This window comes from Mustela putorius, unplaced genomic scaffold (genome assembly GCF_011764305.1).
Source record: "Mustela putorius furo isolate JIRA1106 unplaced genomic scaffold, ASM1176430v1.1 tig00003834_pilon_pilon_pilon, whole genome shotgun sequence".
Lineage (NCBI taxonomy): Eukaryota > Metazoa > Chordata > Mammalia > Carnivora > Mustelidae > Mustela > Mustela putorius.
The window spans coordinates 59,080,328-59,102,229 of record NW_025421987.1 but is presented as its reverse complement, the minus strand read 5'-3'; the positions used below and the strand labels follow the sequence as shown (position 1 = coordinate 59,102,229).

At 38.2% G+C, this 21,902-nt stretch overlaps 1 protein-coding gene across 2 annotated transcripts; it reads left to right on the top strand.

Annotated features, from left to right (window-relative positions):
- Nucleotides 1–18,083: 18,083 nt before the first annotated feature.
- Nucleotides 18,084–21,576, top strand: STRIT1 (small transmembrane regulator of ion transport 1). Of its 2 annotated transcripts, none has more exons than XM_045088166.1 (3): nt 18,084–18,215; nt 21,245–21,343; nt 21,444–21,576. In XM_045088166.1, the coding sequence occupies exons 1-2, from the start codon at nt 18,203–18,205 to the stop codon at nt 21,337–21,339; spliced, it is 108 nt and encodes a 35-aa protein (XP_044944101.1). In that variant the 5' UTR covers nt 18,084–18,202; the 3' UTR covers nt 21,340–21,343; nt 21,444–21,576. The 2 variants fall into 2 exon arrangements, with proteins under 2 accessions (XP_044944101.1, XP_044944102.1); XM_045088167.1 differs by having other exon boundaries at nt 18,085–18,215; nt 21,248–21,343.
- The last annotated feature ends 326 nt before the right edge of the window (nt 21,577–21,902 follow it).

Below are 21,902 nucleotides of genomic sequence, written 5' to 3'. Positions count from 1 at the left end.
GTCAGGCTCCCTGCTCGGCGGGGAGTCTGCTTCTTCCTCTCACTCTGCCCCTTCCCTCTTCTTGCTTATGCTTTCTTGCAGGTGAGCACACTTTCTCTCAAATAAATAAAATCCTTTTTTTTTTTTTAAAAGAACTCTATGTAGAGAAAGTTACATATTTTACATTAATTTTTTAAGAATAATGATTTTATTATTCGTGTGTTGCATGCTTTTCCCTTAAAATTCAAGCAATTCAAAACTTCAAAAGAAGAAAACTTAAAAAATGAATGAGAAAATAAACATGTTCTATTAGCTAATATAGAAAATAAAAGTTTTCGGGGCGCCTGGGTGGCTCAGTGGGTTAAGCCGCTGCCTTCGGCTCAGGTCATGATCTCAGGGTCCTGGGATCGAGTCCCGCATCGGGCTCTCTGCTCGGCAGGAAGCCTGCTTCCCTCTCTCTGTCTCTCTCTCTGCCTGCCTCTCCGTCTACTTGTGATCTCTCTCTGTCAAATAAATAAATAAAATCTTAAAATATATTTAAAAAAAAAGAAAATAAAAGTTTGAAAAGTCTAAGTATGAAATAAACATCAGGTCATATATGTACTTTTGTTATTTTAAATTATTTTGTTTTAGAAACTGTGGTTAAAAATCAGGTTAACCAGGGACACCTGGGTGGCTCAGTGTGTTGAGTGTCTGTCTTCCGCTTAAGTCATGATCCCAGGGGCCTGGGATGGAGTCTCTCATTGAGGGCTTCCTGCTCAGTGCGGCTCCTTGCTCCCCCTGCTTATACTCTTGCTCTTTCTCCTGTGCTCTCTCTCTCTGGCAAATAAATAAAATCTTTATTTATTTATTTATTTATTTTAAAGATTTTATTTATTCATTTGACAGAGAGAGATCACAAGTAGACAGAGAGGCAGGCAGAGAGAGAGAGAGGGAAGCAGGCTCCTTGCTGAGCAGAGAGCCCGATGCGGGCCTCGATCCCAGGACCCTGAGATCATGACCTGAGCCGAAGGCAGCCGGCTTAACCCACTGAGCCACCCAGGCGCCCAATAAATAAAATCTTTAAAAAAAATTCTGGTTAGGGGCGCCTGGGTGGCTCAGTGGGTTAAAGCCTCTGCCTTCGGCTCAGGGCATGATCTCAGGGTCCTGGGATCGAGTCCCACATCGGGCACTCTGCTCCTCGGGGAGCCTGTTTCCTCCTCTCGCTCTGCCTGCCTTTCTGCCTACTTGCAATCTCTGGCTGTCAAATAAATAAATAAAATCTTTAAAAAAAAAATTCTGGTTAGCCAATCATCAAATTTCATTATACACTTATAAAGTCTGAGACATACACTGTTGAAACTGAAATTTGTAGATGACCTCATATTAAATGGAAGTTTTAGATTCTTCTCGTTTTTATTTTTATTTTTTAATTTTGCATTTTAATTTCAATTTGTTTGTTAAATGCAGTGTAGTACTCGTTTCGGGTGTACAATATAGTGATTCACACGTCCGTACCCCGTGCTCATCAGAAGAGGTGCCTTCCTTAATCCCCGTCACCTATTTCCCCCATCCCCCACCCACCTCCCCTCTGGGAAGCATTAACTTGTTCTCTATAATGGAAAGTCTGCTTCTTGATTTGTCTCTCTCTTATTATTTTCCTTTTTTTTTTTTTTTTTTTTTGCTTTCCACATATGAGTGAAATCATATGGTGTTTGTCTTTCTCTGACTGACTGATTTCACTTAGCATGATACCCTCTGGTCCATCCATGGCATTGCAAATGGCAAGATTTCATTCTTTTTATGGCTGAGTAACATTCCATAATATATTTTATATATACATATATATATATATATATATATATAGATAGATAGATAGATAGATATAGATATCACCTCTTCTTTATCCATTCATCAATTGACGGACACTTGGGCTGCTTCCATATCCTGGCTATTTTAAGTAATGCTGCTATAAACATCAGGGTGTATATATCTTTTTGAGTTAGTATTTTTGTATTCTTTGGGGTAAACACCCAATAGTGCAATTGCTGGGTCATAGGGTAGTTCTATTTTTTACTCTTTGAGGAACCTTTTACTGTTTCCCACAGTGGTTGCACCAGTTTGCATTCCCATCAACAGTGCATGAGGGTTCCTTTTTCTCCACATCCTTGCCAGCACCTGTTGTCTCTTGTTTTTGATTTTAGCCATTCTGACAAGTGTGAGGTGATACCTCATTGTGGTTTGATTTGCATTTCCCTGATGATGAGTGATGATGAGCATCTTTCATGTGTCTGTTGGCCATCAGGATGTCTTTTTTGGAAATGTGTCTGTTCATGTCTTCTGCCCATGTTTTAATTGGCTTATTTATTTTTGGGGTATTGAGTTTTATAGATTCTTTATATATTTTGGATACTAACCCTTATCAGATATGTCATTTGCAAAAGTTTTCATTTGTTGTAGGAAATATTGCTTTGTATTAATGCAAATTTCTTTGTATTAATTAGTATTATTAAGCACCCACAAGCAAAGCACTTTGTTAGTCACAAAGATAAATAAGACATGGTGGTAGAGACTAGGTAGGCGCTTGGACACACAACTAAACCAAAATTCTTAGCCTGTATTCCTGTTAGACTTGTGACTGAATTCTGGCCAGTGGAATGTGGGTAGATTGTTACTCTCCCCCTTCAGTGAGAGCTTAGAAATCTCCCATATATTTCCGTAAAGGCCTTCATTTCTTCGCCTCCCATAAAGACCTAGTGGAAGATTTTGAAGCCCTAGGGATTAGTAGGGCCACTACTTCCCTGAAAGTCTATAAGGAGCAGAGTCCCCTACCTTTAATACACATTGGATTATAACAGGGGCAGTAGACTTCGGTGTGTTAAGTTACAGAGATGGTAGGTTGTTGGTTTTTTTCTGAAAATTTTAAACAGATTTTAATATTAGAGAGAGAGCACAAACAAGCAGTGGGATGGCAGAGGGAGAGAGAGGGAGATGCAGAGTTTCCGCTGAGCTGGGAGCCCAATGGGGATGGAGGGTGGGGCTTGATCCTAGGACCCCAGGATCACGACCTGAGTTGAAAGCAGACGCTTAATCAACTGACCCATCCAGGGCTCCGGATTATTGTTTTTTTAGCAGCTCTTTTCTTACCCCAATCCAAGTTTTCTCAGTTTAGCACTCGATTTAGTGGGCTAGATAAATCTTTGTTGTGGAGCCCATGCATTGTATTAGTTTTCGTAGCAGCCCTGGCCAACACCAGGCCAGTAGCACCCCTCCCCCAATCAGGACAACTGAAAATGTCTTCAGATGTAGCGAATGTTCCCTTGGAGGAAAACCTGCTCCTGATTCAGAGCCACTGGCTTAATATAGTAATATTTCTTGTTTTTAAAAGTTTTACACAGAATCCCCTCCTTTTTTATATAATGAGTTTCTGAACAATTTGTTTGAAGTCAAATGTCTGAAAGGTGAACACATTGACATGTTATAAAAGGCTTTGCTATACAAGAGAACTAAAGAGAGAATTAGATTCTTTAATTACCATTGCATTCAGGAGCACATTATGAAGATATTGTTGCAGCAATTTTTACATGTTTTTGAACTTCTTATTTTTCCTTCACAATCAAACCTGCCCTAGACCAGCTTAAATCCTGTGAACTGTAGATTGAAGCTAAAGAGGTATTACTTAGGGCACATGGGGTGCCATTTTTCTGTGTAACAATTTTATAAGACCTTGGCTTTTTGTTTCCATAATAAGGTACATTGCAGTTTTCCATTTTCCACTCATTTTTATGAAATGGGAAAAATTATTAAAATAATTGAAAAATACTTCTGTATAGACAAAAATGGCAACATAGACAAAACGGAACTGGTGACATTTAAAAGGCTTCACCATGGGAATCGAATGAGATATATGTTTGTGCGTGAATGTACAAAAGTCCGATTTTACTTTGACACTCTCTTGTCTTGTTTTTTTTTCTTATGTTTTAAATTTTTATTTTTTTATAAACATGTATTTTTATCCCCAGGGGTACAGGTCTGTGAATCGCCATGTTTACACACTTCACAGCACTCACCAAAGCACATACCCTCCCCAATGTCCATAACCCCACCCCCCCTTCTCCTAACCCCCCTCCCCCCAGCAACCCTCAGTTTGTTTTGTAAGATTAAGAGTCACTTATGGTTTGTCTCCCTCCCAATCCCATCTTGTTTCATTGATTCTTCTCCTACCCACTTAAGCCCTCATGTTGCATCACCACTTCCTCATATCAGAGAGATCATATGATAGTTGTCTTTCTCTGCTTGATTTATTTCGCTAAGCATGATACGCTCTAGTTCCATCCATGTTGTCGCAAATGGCAAGATCTCATTTCTTTTGATGGCTGCATAGTATTCCATAGTGTATATACACCACATCTTCTTTATCCATTCATCTGTTGATGGACATCTAGGTTCTTTCCATAGTTTGGCTATTGTGGACATTGCTGCTATAAACATTTAGGTGCACGTGCCCCTTTGGATCACTACGTTTGTATCTTTAGGGTAAATACCCAGTAGTGCAATTGCTGGGTCATAGGGCAGTTCTATTGTCAACATTTTGAGGAACCTCCATGCTGTTTTCCAGAGTGGCTGCACCAGCTTGCATTCCCACCAACAGTGTAGGAGGGTTCCCCTTTCTCCGCATCCTCGCCAGCATCTGTCATTTTCTGACTTGTTAATTTTAGCCATTCTGACTGGTGTGAGGTGATATCTCATTGTGGTTTTGATTTGTATTTCCCTGATGCCGAGTGATATGGAGCACTTTTTCATGTGTCTGTTGGCCATCTGGATGTCTTCTTTGCAGAAATGTCTGTTCATGACCTCTGCCCATTTCTTGATTGGATTATTTGTTCTTTGGGTGTTGCGTTTGCTAAGTTCTTTATAGATTTTGGACACTAGTCCTTTATCTGATATGTCGTTTGCAAATATCTTCTCCCATTCTGTCAGTAGTCTTTTGATTTTGTTAACTGTTTCCTTTGCTGTGCAAAAGCTTTTGATCTTGATAAAATCCCAATAGTTCATTTTTGCCCTTGTTTCCCTTGCCTTTGGCGATGTTCCTAGGAAGATGTTGCTGCGGTTGAGGTCGAAGAGGTTGTTGCCTGTGTTCTCCTCAAGGATTTTGATGGATTCCTTTCTCACATTGAGGTCCTTCATCCATTTTGAGTCTATTTTCATGTGTGGTGTAAGGAAATGGTCCAATTTCATTTTTCTGCATGTGGCTGTCCTAAATACCTAATATCTTATATTAAAATCTTTGTCCTAGAAAGTCTCATTCCATGATTCATTTCAAAAACAAAATACCACTTGGAAATTTGAAAATTCTCTCAAACATGGGTGTCTGGGTGGCTCAGTTGTTAAACGTCTGCCTGTGGCTCAGGTCATGATCCCTGGGTCCTGAGATTGAGCCCTGAGTGGGGCTCCTTGCTCTGTGGGGAGTCTGCTTCTCCCTCTGAGCCTCCCCCTGCTCATGCTCTTACAGATATTTTCTCTCTCTCTCAAATAAGTAAAAAACAAACAACAACAACAACAACAACAACAAAAACTTAAAAAAATTTATCTCAAACAATTCCTTAGTCAAAGAGAAAGCCAAAAGTAATATGGCAGAATATCTAGAAAATATTATTAATTAAAACATGACATGTCAGAACCCATGGGATGCAGCTAAAACTCTGCTTGGAGGAAAAATACCCAACCTTAAGCGCTTTTATAGATGAATAAGAATAAATTAATTAAGCATCAAGTTTCAAAAATTAGACAAAAACCAAGGAAATACACCTAAGAAAAGTTGAAGGAAATAACTCATAAATTAAAAGCAAAAATTAATGACTATAAAACAGGGAAAGCATAAACCTGAAAAATAAATTGAAGAGCCAGTTCTTTGAAAAACTAGTGAAAAGTAGAAAATCATAATTATGCAAAATAAGAAATAAGATGGGGAAAGGAAGCAACTTATTGTTTGTAAAATATGATTTGTATATCAAAATCTAAGAAAATAGACTGAAAATTCCTATTGACCATTGGCAAATTTGGTTGTTGTTTGTATACAAAATTCACATTAAAAAAGTGTAATGGGAAAAGCACATTTACAATAACAACCCATAAATAAACTCAAGAAATGTGCTAGAATTTTATGAAAGGAATTCTAGTATATGAAAGAAGACTTGACTAAAGAGAAAAGCATCTTGTGTTCCTGGAAGGGTAGATGGAATATTACAACGTTTCACCTACCCCCGAAGTAATCCTAAACTTAAAGCAAGTCAATTAAAAATGACAACAGGGGTTTTTGTTTTCATTTTTTTTTCTTTTTTGGGGAAACTAAGTAAAGTGATTTGGAAATTCAAGAGAAAAATTAAATCTGCCAAAAGAGTAAAAATAATTCTGAATATAAGAGCAATGAAGGGAGATAAGACATGCAGACTTCAAGACACATTTTAAAGCCAGGATATTTATTTATTTATTTATTTTTAAGATTTTATTTATTTAACAGAGAGAGATCACAAGTAGGCAGAGAGGCAAGCAGAGAGAGAGAGAGAGAGAGGAGGAAGCAGGCTCCCTGCCGAGCAGAGAGCCCGAAGCGGGACTCAATCCCAGAACCCTGAGCTGAAGGCAGAGGCTTAACCACTGAGCCATCCAGGCACCCCAAAGCCAGGATATTTAAAACAGATTGTTACTTGTATGTGAATATGCAATCATTGATAAAAGATAGGAGGTCTAAAAATAAATTCAGCTCTCTCTCTTGATAAGAGTTTGGGTTACAAAAGTATATGCATTTGTCAAAATTTAGTGAATGTACGGTTAAGATTTGTACATTTCATTGTGTAGAAAATTTATTTGGAAAGAAAAAATCTATGAATGTGTTGGACTCTTGTCCAATGACTTGCATACTAAAGTATTTGGAGTGAAGTGTGCTGCTGTCTGCAATTTATTTTGAAAAAAAAAATCAGAAAATCAGATGGCTTGATGACAGAGGGTTGCATATACGGGAAGTTTTATAATTATATAAAACTATCTCAAGCAATTGCTTGAAAATGTCATAATAAAATGTTAGAAAATAGGTTTAAATGTATAGAGATTTAGAATACAAGAAAGATGGAAGTGCAAATCTTTTGGTTATTACTTTAATTACAGAATGAAAGATTTTTGTCTCCTATTACAATAGTTTTAGGAACCGGAATGTTGGTTGGTGAGAAGGGCTGGGTTAAGGGAACAAAATTACTCCTGGGGTGACTCTCACAGACTCTGCCGTGTTCCCTGGTGTTCTGCCTCGGGAGGCTGTGTGGAAGTTGGCCCCACTTCCCATGAAGGCTGTCTGTGGGGCAAAAGCTTTCCCATTGGGAGCCATGTTGGCTCGTGAGGGGAAAAGAGGTCCTCAGGGACAGCCCACGTTCAAAAAGCTGAGAGGAAAATGCAGTCACCGTATCAGAGCAAATACACAGGCCAAGGGTGGCTCTGTCCTTTGAGCATGGTTATTATTCACTCCTTTGAGTTTTGTTCTTTTACAGCTAAAAACCTTGGGATTTAGAACAGTTTATTCAGGAGTCTGGAGAAATTCATAAAGTGCAGTTATTTGTCTCCTGTGGTTTTGTGCTACCCAACCCTATATTTACAGTTCTGGAAGACGGTGGGGGATGGGGTTGGGAGAGGAGCATTATTCTGTTGTTTTGTACACAGTCCAGTCCCCGGCAGGAGTAACTTCCCCACCACGTGGGGAGAACCAGCCAGTCTTCTTCAACCTTAAAGATGCCCTTTGGCTCTGATGGGTACATTTGGGGCTCCTTTTATTTGGGGTGTGGGGATGGGAAAAGGTGTATATATTTTGGTGGTAAAAGGGAAATAGCAGAGATTTGATTCTACAGTTTTAAGATTCCTCAGGGAAGGGAAAGTGTTAAACAGTTTACCTAATATGTTTACAACTGAGTATGTTTCCTCAGTGTATTCTTTATTTTCTTTTTAAAAGATTGGAGACAGACAGATACAGAGAAAGAGAGAGCATGAGCACTGGGAGCTGCAGAGGGAGAGGGAGAAGCAGACTCCCTGCTGAGCCAGGAGCGTGGTGGGGCTCCAGCCCAGGACCAGGGGACCATGACCTGAGCCAAAGACAGAAGCTTAACCATCTGAGTCACCCAGGCGCCCCTCCTCAGCATACCCTTCAGTGAAAATACCATCTTCGATGTCACCCTTTTTTTGCCTCAGAAAATTACCATTTGAAATACGGAAATGCCAATGCATAGTATCTGAGAAAAACCTTCTTTGTCTTTTAGTTTAAATTGACTTCATTGACAATATCTGCACTTTTAAAACCCCACACCTGCTGGAGTACTGCTGGAAACAAGCACTGGAAAGCTTTCAGTGATGAAGGTCACCGAGCTCTCACACATAGTTCCCACTGGACATTATTTCCATGAGGTATGAAGTATATAATTAGCAAAGGGTCAGCAAATAAGATTTTCAAGAATGTGATTAGAGAAGCGGAAAATCATTTCAGGCAAGAATGTAAAATGTGGGTGTTTGGGAAAGGAGCAGAAGCTGACCAGGGATGAGCTGGACCACTGCAGCTGCTTTATACTCTCTTCATAGACTCACATTCGAAGCTCCAGTCTGGGCTGAGTGCCTTATGCTCCCGCTACTTAATTCTCACGATAACCTTATAAAGCAGGTCTTATTATTTCTGTTTTACAGATAAAGAAACTGAGGTCAAGAGAGTAGTGTTGGCCTAAAACATAATTTTCAAAAAGATAAAATCAGGACCCTCGGACAAATATATAAAGGACCTGTACCAAATATTTTATTGACTTATGCACTAAGGAGGGGAAAAGAGGTTTGATCATTTCCAAGAGCATAAAAAGCATATTTATTGGTAACAACAAAAAATGCCAGGATGAAGATCGCTCAGCTAGATATAGCACTGGTTAATGTCCAGCAGGCCATCGAGATATAGGGTTATCAGCTCCTTTGGACAGAAATCATTTCCATCTCTACTGGATGAAAATTTACAAGTTGAAAAGAAAAAGAAAATTTACAAGTTGGCAAGTGAATTCTCTAAGGATGGGAGCTCTAGCCAACAGCAAAAATGAGATGAACAAAGCACAGGTCTCAACAACCCCTGATGACCGCCGTCCCTTTATACTGAAAGGATCTGCCCCCACCTGTCTGCTTACTTCCACATCTGGAGAATCTTTCTGGCAGTCACCTGCTCCCAGGTCCCGCAGATATTTGCAGAGCGGAGATTCAAACCTCTATCACTGTGACAGCACCGCCTGTAGAGTCAACCCTCTGCTATGGCTCAGCAATGAGGTTTTTAAATTTTTATTTATTATTTTATTTATTTATTTATTTATTTATTTTTTATAAAGATTTTATTTATTTATTTGACAGACAGAGATCACAAGTAGGCAGAGAGGCAGGCAGAAAGGGAGGAGGAAGCAGACTCCCTGCTGAGCAGAGAGCCCGATGCGGGGCTCGATCCCAGGACCCTGAGATCATGACCTGAGCCGAAGGCAGCGGCTTAACCCACTGAGCCACCCAGGTGCCCATTAAATTTTTATTTTTTAAGAATGTTGGATTCCATGAGATCTGTGCAGGTAATTCTCTCTTACAGCCAATACATCTTTGAAACACGAAGATTCTCTGGGTGCTGAAACCATCCAACTCAGACAACAATATCAATTCAAAGTAATAGCACCTTTTGTTTCTGTTTTAGTGGAGACTGCTGAGGCCACAGACTCCAAGAATAAGAGGAGTTCCATACTAGGGATGACCCTGACATGGCACTTTAGTTTTTACTTCTGTCTTTATCTATATTAAAACATTCAAGAAATAGATTTAGGCTGAAAGCATAGTCTGTAGTCTGCTTTGCAAGGCCATGGTACTGGCAGCGATGGCTTGAAGTTTAGGGAATATGTGTATCATGGCCTAAGAAATGGACCCATAAATGCTCACCTTTGGGCATCCTTCTATCAGCCTTTTTCCTTAACTTCTTCTACACTTGAAAGTAGGCTATGAAGGGGCTCTCACATATGATCAGTGAACACACCATGTCACAAATTATATAGAATCACCAAACATGTCAGGTCACCATGATGAGGTCATGGAGACCAAGAAAGGAGCAGGGAGTCAAGAGGTTGACTGTCAAGTCAGTAAAGGCACTTCATTTTCCATGCATGCCTGCTGCCATCACCTCCATTCTGTCCAGGACCCAGCCTGTCCTCACTGTCCGCTCCTGGAAGCTCTCTGATTGCCCCAAGCTGCTGCCTGCCCCTGGGTCCACGGCCATGTGGATGCTGTTGCTGTGCTGGGGGCGGGACCCCTACAGCACATGCGCGCACAGTTTTTCTTCTGAGTCTCGCCTCTGCTGGTGCACATGTTCCGCTGTCCCATCGACTCTGATGAAAACCAAGTTCAAAGATGACATTATTAAGAATTTCAAGACACAGAAAATTAAACCGAGAATGGGGGCCTTCTTAGCATGGAGTCCTAAATAACTGTGTAGGTTGCATGCCAAGAGGCTGGCCCTGGAAGGAACTCTCAGGGCTCTGGAAATGCACACAACTTAGTGATTTCCCTTGCTTACTCTCTCCACATCGTCTCTCATATCATGAAAGCTTTGTTCTGATGTATTTACCAAGGAACAAATATTTAATATTTAGGTAGATGAGGATAAACCTACAAGACTAAGAATAAACAGCAGTGGGAAAGGTCAGAGGCGCCTGGATGGCTCAGTGGGTTAAGCCACCCACTCTTGATCTCAGCTTAGGTCTGGATCTCAGGGTGGGGAGTTCAAGCTCCAGTCTGGGGGTGAAGCCTACTTAGAAAAAAAAATTAAAAAAGGGAAAAGTCTGAAGACTTTGATGCCACGGAAGCTGAGAGAAGAAAGAATTTCAAGAATGATAAAGTCACCAATTGGAGTCAAGTGACACTAAGAGGTCATCAGTAAGTAAGATCAAGACTGAAAATTTTCTACTGAGTAGCACCATGAAAGTCATGTGCTATTAGGTCTTAGGAACAAGTTGTTTTAATGGAAAAATGCAGGCAGAAGCTAAATCAGAAGTGTACTGTGGAATGAGTGGGAGTTGAAAATGGTCTCCTGCAACCCCCCTCCCTTATGTTGTGGCTTGAAGATTAAGAGATATCCTGTAAGACAACCCTCGGGAATGATTGCGGCTACATGTGGGTACATGTACCAGGGAACATCTAGTTTTTTGCCCACATTGCTTCTCATTTCTCTTTATGTCTGCTTATCAGGATTTAAAATATCAGATACCATGTACTGGGAATGTACTATGTGTTAGGCTGGTGCTCAGTATATAATATCCATTTCTCTAATTCTGCAACAGCCTTGCATGCTATTTCTCTCACTTTCTAGGTGAAAAAAGAGACTCATAGTCCATGTAACTTGTTGAAGTTCACACAGCGATTGCCAGAGCTGGTGATCAAACCAGATCCCAAGTCCCTCCTTCTCCACTATCATAGTGCCTTTTCTCTGACATGCAAGAGTCCCAGGGAAGAAGATCAAGTAGTCTGTAATCCTTTGTTGCCTCTAATTCATTCATCGCAATAGATTTCATACATTGGGCACCTCAGATTGGTTAAATCTTGCTTATTACATTCTGTTGCATTTGCTGAACCTTTTCATTGGACGTTGCACAGACAAATTTCTCCACACAGCAACCCAATCAAGGGAAGTTCATAATATAGGAAAGTCCCACCCAACCTGTCAAAACCATATTAATCAGAACCATTGTAAGTGCGCCACACTACTCTCCGCCCTCGTTGATAGTCCTCTTTCTTTCTTTCTTTCTTTTTTTTTTTTTTAACATTTTATTTATTTATTTGCTAGAGAGGGAACACAAGCATGGGGAGTGGGAGAGGGAGCAGCAGACTTTCTGCTGAGCAGCGAGCCTGATTTGGGGCTTGATCCCAGGACCCTGGGAAGGTAGACCGAGCCACCCAGGCATCCCAATAGTCCCCTTCCTTGGTGAGTAATTAACCGCCACCCTGCTCTGAGTCTCCATCATTTCTTGTCTGTATCATTACAATAGCCCCTAACAAGTCTCTCTGCTTCTACCCTTGCTCTCAGTCACAGCAGCCAGAATGAGACCTCAAAAATATAAGTCAGATCATGTTATGGCACTCTTAAAAACTTTCCACTGGCTCCGTTTCACTCAGGGGGAAAAAAAAACAACATTCTAACAATAGCCAATAAAGCCTCTTTACTACCTGCCTGAGCTCTTCCCTTAACTGCTGTCCCCTTGCTCACTGTGCTGAAGCCACTCTAATTCCTTGCGGTCCTTCAGTTCTGCCAGGAAAAGGCAGCCTCAGGATCGACCTAATTATTAACCTTAGTCACCCTTACTTTTTCTTCTTTTCATAGCACTTACCACCTTTCTGAATATAACTCTGGTAGGGCAGGGATCTTTGTTCATTGATGTAGTTCCTAAGTGCTTGGAGTGATGTCTAGTAGGGGCTCAGTAAACCCTTCTTTGAAAAAACAAAAATTTTCAGCTTTGTTACTATTTTGCCAGGCATCTCTCTCAATCCTGTTTCAGTTCTCTCCCCTTTTTTGCCTTTGGGGGTCTGGGGTTCTTTTCTAAACCTTTCCTGTTTCAAGAACTAGTTCAACTTTGAAAAAACTGAGGTATAATTCACATAATATAAAATTTACTCTTTTAAAAAAGTGTATGCTTCAGTGGTTTGAACAAAACCCATGCAGTCAGTGCTGCCATCTATTTCCAGGACAAGAAAACTCCATATCCTTTAGCAGTCACTCCCCATTCCCATACCAATTCCCTCCACCCCACACCCAGCCTGAGCAACCACTAATCTACTTTCTGTCTCAGTGGAACTGTTGTGGACATTTCATATAAATAGAATCACCCAGTAGAACTTCTTTTACATAGCATGATATTTTCAAGTTTCAGCCATGTTGTAGGGTGTACCAAAACATTCTTTAAATGGCTAAGTAATACTACATTGTGTGGCTCTACCACATTTAGTTGATCTCTTCATCAGTTTATGGGCATTTGGTTTGTTGCTACTTTTGGGCTCTTACGAATAAGGCTGCTATGAACATTTGTGTACAGTTTTGTTTTAACATCTGTTCTCCATTCACTTGGGTATACACCTAAGAATGGAATTGCTGGGTCATCAGGTAGTAGTATATTTAACATTTTGAGGAATTGCAAAACTATTTTTCAAGGTGATTGAACCATTTTACATTCCTATTAGCACTGTATGAGGGTTCTAATTTCTCCACATCTTTGTCAACACTTGTTATTGTCTATTTTTTTTATTTTAGTCATCTTAATCGGGTGAAGTGGTGAAGTGGTATCTTATTGTGGTGTTGATTTGCATTTCCCTAACGGCTAATAATTTTAGTATATTTTCATGTGCTTATGGGACATTGTACATCTTTGTATAACAAAATCTGTTCAAATCCTTTGCCCATTTTTAAATTTGGTTATTTGTCTTTTTATTGTTGAGTTATAAGAGAATTTTAAAAAAATATATGCTGGATACTAAACCATTGTCAGATACACGATTTGCAAATATTTTTTTCCCATTCCATAAATTATCTTTTTCCTTTATTGATGGTATTCTTTGATGTACAAAGGTTTTAATTTTTTTGTTTTTTTTTAAAAGATTTTATTTATTTATTTATTTGACAGACAGAGATCACAAGTAGTCAGAGAGGCAGGTAGAAAGAGAGAGAGGAGGAAGCAGGCTATCCGCGGAGCGGACAGCCCGATGCGGGGCTCGATCCCAGGACCCTGGGATCATGACCTGAGCCGAAGGCAGAGGCTTTAACCCACTGAGGCACCCAGGCGCCCCGAAAGGTTTTAACTTTTGAAGAAGGTCAATTCATGTATTTTTTTGAATGTTTGCATTTTATGTGTTATATGTATGAAACAATTGCCTGGTTTACACCTATGACTTCTTCTGATTTATAGTTTTAGCTCCTGTATTTAGTCTTTGATTCATTTTGATTTAATTTTTCTGTATGGTGTGGGGTAGGGTTTCACTTTGATTCTTTTGCATGTGGAAAACCACTTGTCCCAGCACCATTTATTGAAAAGACTATTTTTTGGCTCCCCTGTTGAAAATCAGTTGACCATAAATGTATGGATTTATTTCTGGATGCTCAGTTCTATTACATTCATCTCTATGCCTGTCCTTGTGCTTGTACCACCATTCTTAATTACTATAGCGTGTAGTATGTTTTGAAATCAGTAAGTGTAAGTCCCTTGTATTTCCTTTTCAAGATTGTTCTGATTATTCAGGGTCCCTTGCAATTCCATATGAATTTTAAGATTAGATTTTTCCATTTCTGCAAAAAGGCCAGTAGTATTTTGATAGAAATACACTGCATCTGTAGATTGTCTTGAGTAGTATTGCCCTCTTTAACAATATTAATTTTTCCAATTTGTGAACGCAGAATGTCTTTCCATTTATTTAGATCATCCTTAATTTCCTTCAGCAATGTTTTGTTAGCCTTTAGTTACAAGGCTTGTATGTCTTCGATTAATTTTATTCCCAAGGATTTTCTTCTTTTTGATGCTATTGTAAATGTCATTTTTTTCTTAATTTATTTTTCAAACTGTTCATTGCCACTGTGTAGAAATACAACTGATTCTTGCATGTTCATCTTGTATTTTGCAAAGTGGCTAAATCTGATTATTTTTTCCAGCAGGGGTTTTATTGTGTGTGTGTGGAGGGGGGTTCTTTAGGAATATATATATAATATATTATATATTTATATTTAAAATTATATTTGTATTATATTTAAAATTATATTTATAATTATATTATGTATAACAAATATATCAATTAATTATATGAATTAATTAAATGATTATATATTATATTATATATAATATTAACAATCATGTCACATTGCAAATAAAGATAACTTAATTTTTCTTTTTCAGTATGGATGACTTTTATGTCATCTTCTTGCCAATTTTCCTGGCTACAACCTCCAGTACAAAATTGTATCAAAGTGTAAGAGTAAACGTTCTTGTTTTGTTCATGATGTTAGTGGCAAAAGAGTAGATGCTTCCCCTCTAAATATGATGCTAGCTGTGAGTTTTCTGTAGACTCCCTTTATGAAGAGGTTGACGAAGTTCCCTTTGGTACCTAATTTGTTGAGTGTTTTGTCTTGAATCAGTGTTGGATTTTGTCAAATGCTTTTTCTGCATCTATTGAGTTGATCATGTGGTTTTTGGTTTCTTAAGCTGTTATCAATATGGTGTGCTACATTAATTGGTATTTGAATGTTGTGCTGACTTTTCATTCATGGGTTAAATCCCACTTGGTCATGGTATATAATTCTTTTTGTATGTTGCTGGAATTGGTTTGTTAGTTTATTGTTGAGAATTTTTGGACTTGTATTCATTAGAGAGATTGGTATGTAGTTTTCTTCTTATAGTATCTTTGGCTTTGGTTTTGAGCCAAAAACTATGAGGTCTACTGACCTCATAGATTGAGTTGGGAAGTCCTCCCTCCTTTTCTATTTTTGGAAAGAGTTTTTGAAGTATTGGTGTTAACTTTAAATATTTGGTAGAATTTGCCAGTGAAGTTCCTGTTCCAAAACTTTGTTTTGTGAAACATTTTTTGATTACGGCTTCAATTGCTTTTACTTGTTTTAAGTCTATTCAAATTTTCTATTTCCTTTTGAGTCAGTTTGGGTAAGTTTATGTCTTAAGAGGAACTTATCTATTAAATCTACCATGTGCAGATTTAGCTACTATAATTCCAGACAGTAACAGTTAAAAAGTGTGAGAAAAATGAAGAATTCTGATTTATCTTGAATAAAGACCCAAACAGTTGACTTTTTAAGCTTAAGTACCCTAGAAGAATCTAATGTCACTTTGATAATAAGGTATTTGAGAACTAACTCTTGAAGAAAGTATGCAAAGTAGAAGTATAAAAGGTATGCCTAAATGGTATGCCCTATGAAGAAGATTAGAAAATGTTCAAATATGGGCCTTGCATTTGTGAGTTCAAGGTGAATTCAGTCTATTAATGGATAAAACATTTTTCCTGAATAAATGTTATAGGGTTTTTTTTTTTTTTTTAAATTAACTGAAGGTATACCAAAGAGATGAGATTCTAGACTGAACCCTTTTCTGAGATCTGGGCATTTCATGTTCATTGAGTTAGTTTTTTTTCTTTTTTCTCTTTCTCTCTCACTTTCTGTAGAAAACAAAGAAAAATAAAAGAGTTATAAAGTAATTCCTCCTCAAAATTCAGTTGAAAACAATAGTGTTAATAATAGTCAATTTTATGTCAAAAAAGAAAGCTGAGGACAATTGTAGTGTAAAAAATTTTCATACATCCTATTTTCAGCTACTTTGGGAAAATTGTTTTACACTAGTATAGATATATATTTGTTTGTTCTTTGTGGGGGTAACTCACTGCTTCTTTTTAACATCTTTTTTTTGTGTGTGTATCTTAAGATAGCATATTCATTTGAATCTATTTAGTTAAAAAAATACAGTATTTAAGTGAGATCAATTAATCGCCATTTTTTCACACTATGTTTATCTTGTGCCAACTAGCCTTTTTTAAAAAGCATAATTATTTAGTATTGAAAAAAATACGGACTTTAGCAGGGATTTTGTTACATAGAACATAGTCTCTCTTCTTATTTGGTATAGCCAGTTGTTTTTAAAAAATATTAAATTGTAACATTATATGTTAATAATAAATAAAAATAAAAATAAATTGTATATAGAGAAAGAGAGATGGCAACTTGATTTAAATGACATAACAGGGGCACCTGGGTGGTCTGTGTGTGGCTCATGTCATGATCCTGGGGTCCTGAGATCAAGGCCCCACATCAGACTCCCTGCTCAGCAGGGAGCCTGCTTCCCCCTTTCCCTCTGCCTGCCGCTCCCCCTGCTTGTGCTCTCTCTCTCTCTCAAATAAATAAAATTTTTTTTTAAAAAAGTAAGTGACATAACATAAACATGGTGTGTGTAATCATTCAATAAACATACCAGATTATTGGCTGCATGTCTAATCTGTAGGTATATGACTTGAGGTAGAAAATCAAATGTTCTTGCCCATGTGGGTAGTAGCATCCTGAATTCATATACTGGGGATTCACTCTGACTGAGGCATCACTGCAAATGGGAAAGTAGAAAGATGAGGTGTTTTAGGTATCTTAGGGAGGAGTTCAGACTTTTATTTTCTAGGAGAGGGGGAACCATTAGTGGATTCTGATCAGTGGGTGTGATGTGTTCATCTCCAGTTCCCTCTTGGAACTCTGTGGAAATGTACTCGATCAGGCAGGTCTTCTCTTTCAGACGAGGACACCCTTCATCTCGTGGTGGACATTTTAGGCAGTTTGTGACAAGGTCATTTTGCAAAACTTTTCCATGCAGACCCAAAAATTAAAGTTATTCCAGTGAGAATCTAGAGCACAGTCTAGGTCATGTTATATAAATCAGGTTGGACTTTGAAAAATGGAATGTCCTATTTTTATGCATTGCTAATAAAAACAAGCTTATGACTGCTCTCTGAAAATTCTAGGCAATACCCCAGCCTTTTGTTGTTTTAGTTTCTGGTATATTTGTATTAAAATGTTCTGTTTTTAGAATGGTTCAGAGCAAGGGACACCACTTAATTTATTTTCTCTTTTGCATCCTGAAATGTAATAAACATCTGTATTTCACACAGCTTTTTCATTTTATCTTTACAACACCTCTACTGGGGATAGATGTCACTATCCTCATTTTAAAATTAAAGTGACTGATGCACAGGTTGAGCAACTTGGCCTTTCTTTCAGAAATAGAGTTGGAATTTGAAGCCAGGTCTCTCCAACTCCAAAGTGTTTTTTCCCCCAGTAGATCACCCTCCCTCTTTGATAGAACTTGTCTAATTGCAATGTGTACACCTTTCCTCAAACATTTCCTCCATGTCGTCTGAAGTCATTGAGTGAATTACACATCTGTCCATCTCTGGTCTAGGATAGCTCAGCTTTTTGACTTTAGCTTATGTAGCCACTAGATTCTTCCACAATAACAGGATAAAGAGCCAGAAGAGCTCTGTTCTCCAACACCTGACATCACTCCGCAGACAATTGGCAGTCAGGAGAGCGGCAGCTGCCACACTCTTCAGATATCTCTCTATTTAAAGTTCAAAGAGACGCTGGATGACAACGACGAGGAGGTGAGTGTGGCCCTGACCAACCCACCCAGCAACAGGAAGAATGGCTGAAAAAGGTAAGATCTAAGGCATCAGACCCTCCTGGCAAGAAAAGTTCCCAGCTCTCTGGTTTAGATTACATTCCCCAGTGTTTAGTATTTCTCAGTTATTCTGAAGAATGTGGTATCACTACAAAAGGGGCACTAACCACCTACATTAGCATGGCTACAAAAAATGCATTGGATGTACAGTTTATAGACTATGTCTATATCTTATGTGTGCTTTTAAAAGGATCATACAGAAGAGCTTAATTTGTTCATGCCTTTTCTTCAAAAGATGAGTTAGAAGCCAGATATTCTCCGGGGTTGTGCTAGATTGGAGGTATTGTGGTTCTGTGGGACCAGAATTAAGGACATCTGACTTCTTTGTCAGATCTGCTACTAAACAGCTGTGCGAGCTTGGGGAAGTCTGTCCACCTCTCTGGACCTGTTTCCTGCACCTGAAATGAAGTAAATAAAATGGGCTTTGTCATCTTCAATATGCTTCATATCTGAATTTCTTTTTTTTCTGCTTTTAAAATATGTATTATATTTAAGAAAAGTGATTGAGTCTAATATGACAAAAGGGACTGAATATATATGGTATCCAAAAAAAAACCCCACCTTTTTAAATACCTCCAGGAATTGTTGCTTTTAATTCAGACAATAATCTCAGGAGATATAGAGTATTATCATCATTTCCGCTTTACAGATAAGGAAACTGAGGCATAGCCAAGTATAGTCACTTCTCTGTGATCACATACTAGAAAGTGGTGGTGCCAGGTTCTGAACCAGACAGTCTTGTTTCGGAGCACAGTGCCCTTAAGGATACTTCGAGATATAACCCTTTGGGCAGGCTCAGGATTGGACAGAGAGGAGCATTTTGAAATCACTCTTCATATTTAAAAAGAGGTTTTGTGCTTGTTTGCACTATAATGTAAGTGACCTATGTGAAATATGTTGTGTTCTTATATATTCCTGTTTTTTTTTTTTTTTAAGATTTTATTTATTTGAGAGAGATTGAGAGTGAGGGAGAGAGAGCAAGGGGGGGAACAGAGTGGGCAGGAGAGGGAGGGGAAAGACTCTCAAGCAGACTCCACATTGGGCGTGGAGCCCGAAGGGGGGCTCAATCTCACGACCCTGAGACCATAACCTGAGCGGACACCACGAGTCCAACACTTAACCAACTTGAGTCACTCAGGACCCCATATATTCCAATTTCAAAATGATGCTACAGATTATGACAAAACTTAAAATAGTTGTGTTAAAATAACACAAATGCAGGTATAATTTGAGTGTGAAAATGCACAGTCAATTGGGGTGTCTGGGTGACTTAGTCGGTTAAGCATCAGATTCTTGATTTCAGCTCAGGTCATGATCTCAGGCTCATGATCTTGGGGTCGTGAGACTGAGCGCCAGGTGGAAGTCCATGTGAAGCCCCGAGTCTGGCTCTGCACTGGGTTTGGACCCTGCTAGGGATTCTTTCTCTCCCTCTTCCTCTGCTCCCCTCTCGTCTCTCTCTCTCTCTCAAAAAAAGAAAAAAAAGAAAACCCACAGTCAATTCTATTGTTTTACAAAGAGTAATAAATAATGAGACATAGACTTATGTACTTTTAAGTCTTTATTTTATGTGAATTTTAGAATTATATTAAAATATTCTTGTATAAGATATTTATAAATGGTCCATTATAATATGGGCATTAATTTTTAAGTTCTCTGAAATTGGGAAAAATACTAAGTCATATATATGAACAGTTCAAAAAAAAGCACTGCTATGTACTTCTGCTATAATGGCACCTTAACTCATAAAAAGTCTTTCATCCAAATGAGAGTAAAGGGCATATCATAATGTTCGTTTTATCCTTAAAGAAATACCACATGGCAGGTGAAGAGAAAGATTTTTCCATTTAGTGGTTAATGCTTTGTTCAAGGTCACAGCAAGATGGAGAAACATGGAAAACTTGTTGAGTTTGCAAGAGTTAGGGGATATTCCACCATTTTTGGAAACACAGATTTAAACTATTAAAATTCTCTTAACTGCACAAAGTTTGCTTTTATAAGAGTGCCTCCTAATTTTAGAAGTGTCTCTTTTCCTGATGATTTTGTTTTAATAGCACTTAAAAAAAACTTCACATTTTAAAGTGATGGAAATTGTAATAGGCACGCAATTGCTAAGAATATGTGTTCTCTTTGTTAGCTGATGGCGTACAACCTAATTGTGCTTTTCAGTTAAGAATATATCTGAGTCCTTAACATGGACACATTAATTCTATATGATGTCTTTCTGTGCTCATCTTTATTTTTTTGTGTGTGATGTGTGTGTGTGTGCAATGAATATTTAAAAAATGGTAATTTTAAAAATTGCTTTCTTCAGATAAGGGTACAGATAGAAAGCACAGGAGCAAAGATTGTTTTAATGTCTTCTCTGTGGGTTGGATCAGAGTTGGTTGCTCTATTGAACATAGTAACAAAATAGAATCTCTTTCTCTAGTTGAGAATGATCATATATGGTATAATGCTTTTCTTTTCCTATGATACTGACGATTAAAGTCAGTATCAACACGTATTAGATTATCAAGACGAAGAAGAATTTTTGACACCTTTCCCTATGTTATGATTATTTAGTTTAGAGGAATTGCCTCAAGAGTAGTTTTCCATTGTTTCTATGTAAACAGCTGCTCTCTGTGTTGTTGGACAAATGCAGGAATGCGTTTTGTATACATTAAACACACACATAATGATATTTGATCCTCACAACAACTCAGGGAGGTAGATATTACAAGTTTCATTATCTCTACAAACAGGGAAGTCCAAATTCAGAATGGCCCAAGGTCACATAACTGTAAAAGGAAGACCTATGGTTTGAACACCACAGGTCTTCTGTTTCAAATAGCCAGCTGACTCCCATGGACCCTTTGTAGAACAGGAGATAATAATCCTGTCTGGGAATGACTCGAGTGTGTATGTTTTTCTCTTGATATTTTCAGATTCCTTTTATTCTCTTAATTCAGAAGATACAATACCAAAATTACCTACTTAGTCTGTTCTTTCTTTTTTTTTTTTTAAAGCAGAGTCTCCATCATCCCGCCTTCTGGTCCCTATTCTTCTCTTGATTGGCTGGATTGTGGGCTGTATCATAATGGTTTATGTTGTCTTCTCTTAGAAAGGTAAAGTTTTCAGTAATTGAATATGTTTGTTCAGAAAGACCCTACCTTACTCCAGAAATAAATCTTTTCTGTTTCACTAATGGGACATTTTATCATGCAGGCAAGAAGACTTCAGAGGGACATCAATTAGAAGAATTAAGAAAAGCACAAACATGACAGATGATTAAACGTTTCTCATGCAAATACCTGCAGTGTTTCACATCACTTCATAAACTTGGATTTGTAAACTGGTATTTTGGTGTGCATAAGAATCTCTTCCAGAACTTTTAAAATATTCCATCTATGAATAAAAAACGATAAGAAACCTGGGGGTTGGAAAAAGTTCCAAACTGTGACTAAAAGGGCTTAACCAATAGGGAGAAGTTTGGTAAATTAAATTATATTAAAATTTTTTTAGGTTATTCCTTCTTCTCCCCCCAAAAAAACTATAAAAAAAAAATGAACTAGAGATAAGAAACGCTAGTTCACAGAAAACAAGATGTAAATATAAACTTGCCCTTTACCTCTTTTTTTTTTTAATATTTTATTTATTTGACAGACAGAGATCACAAGTAGGCAG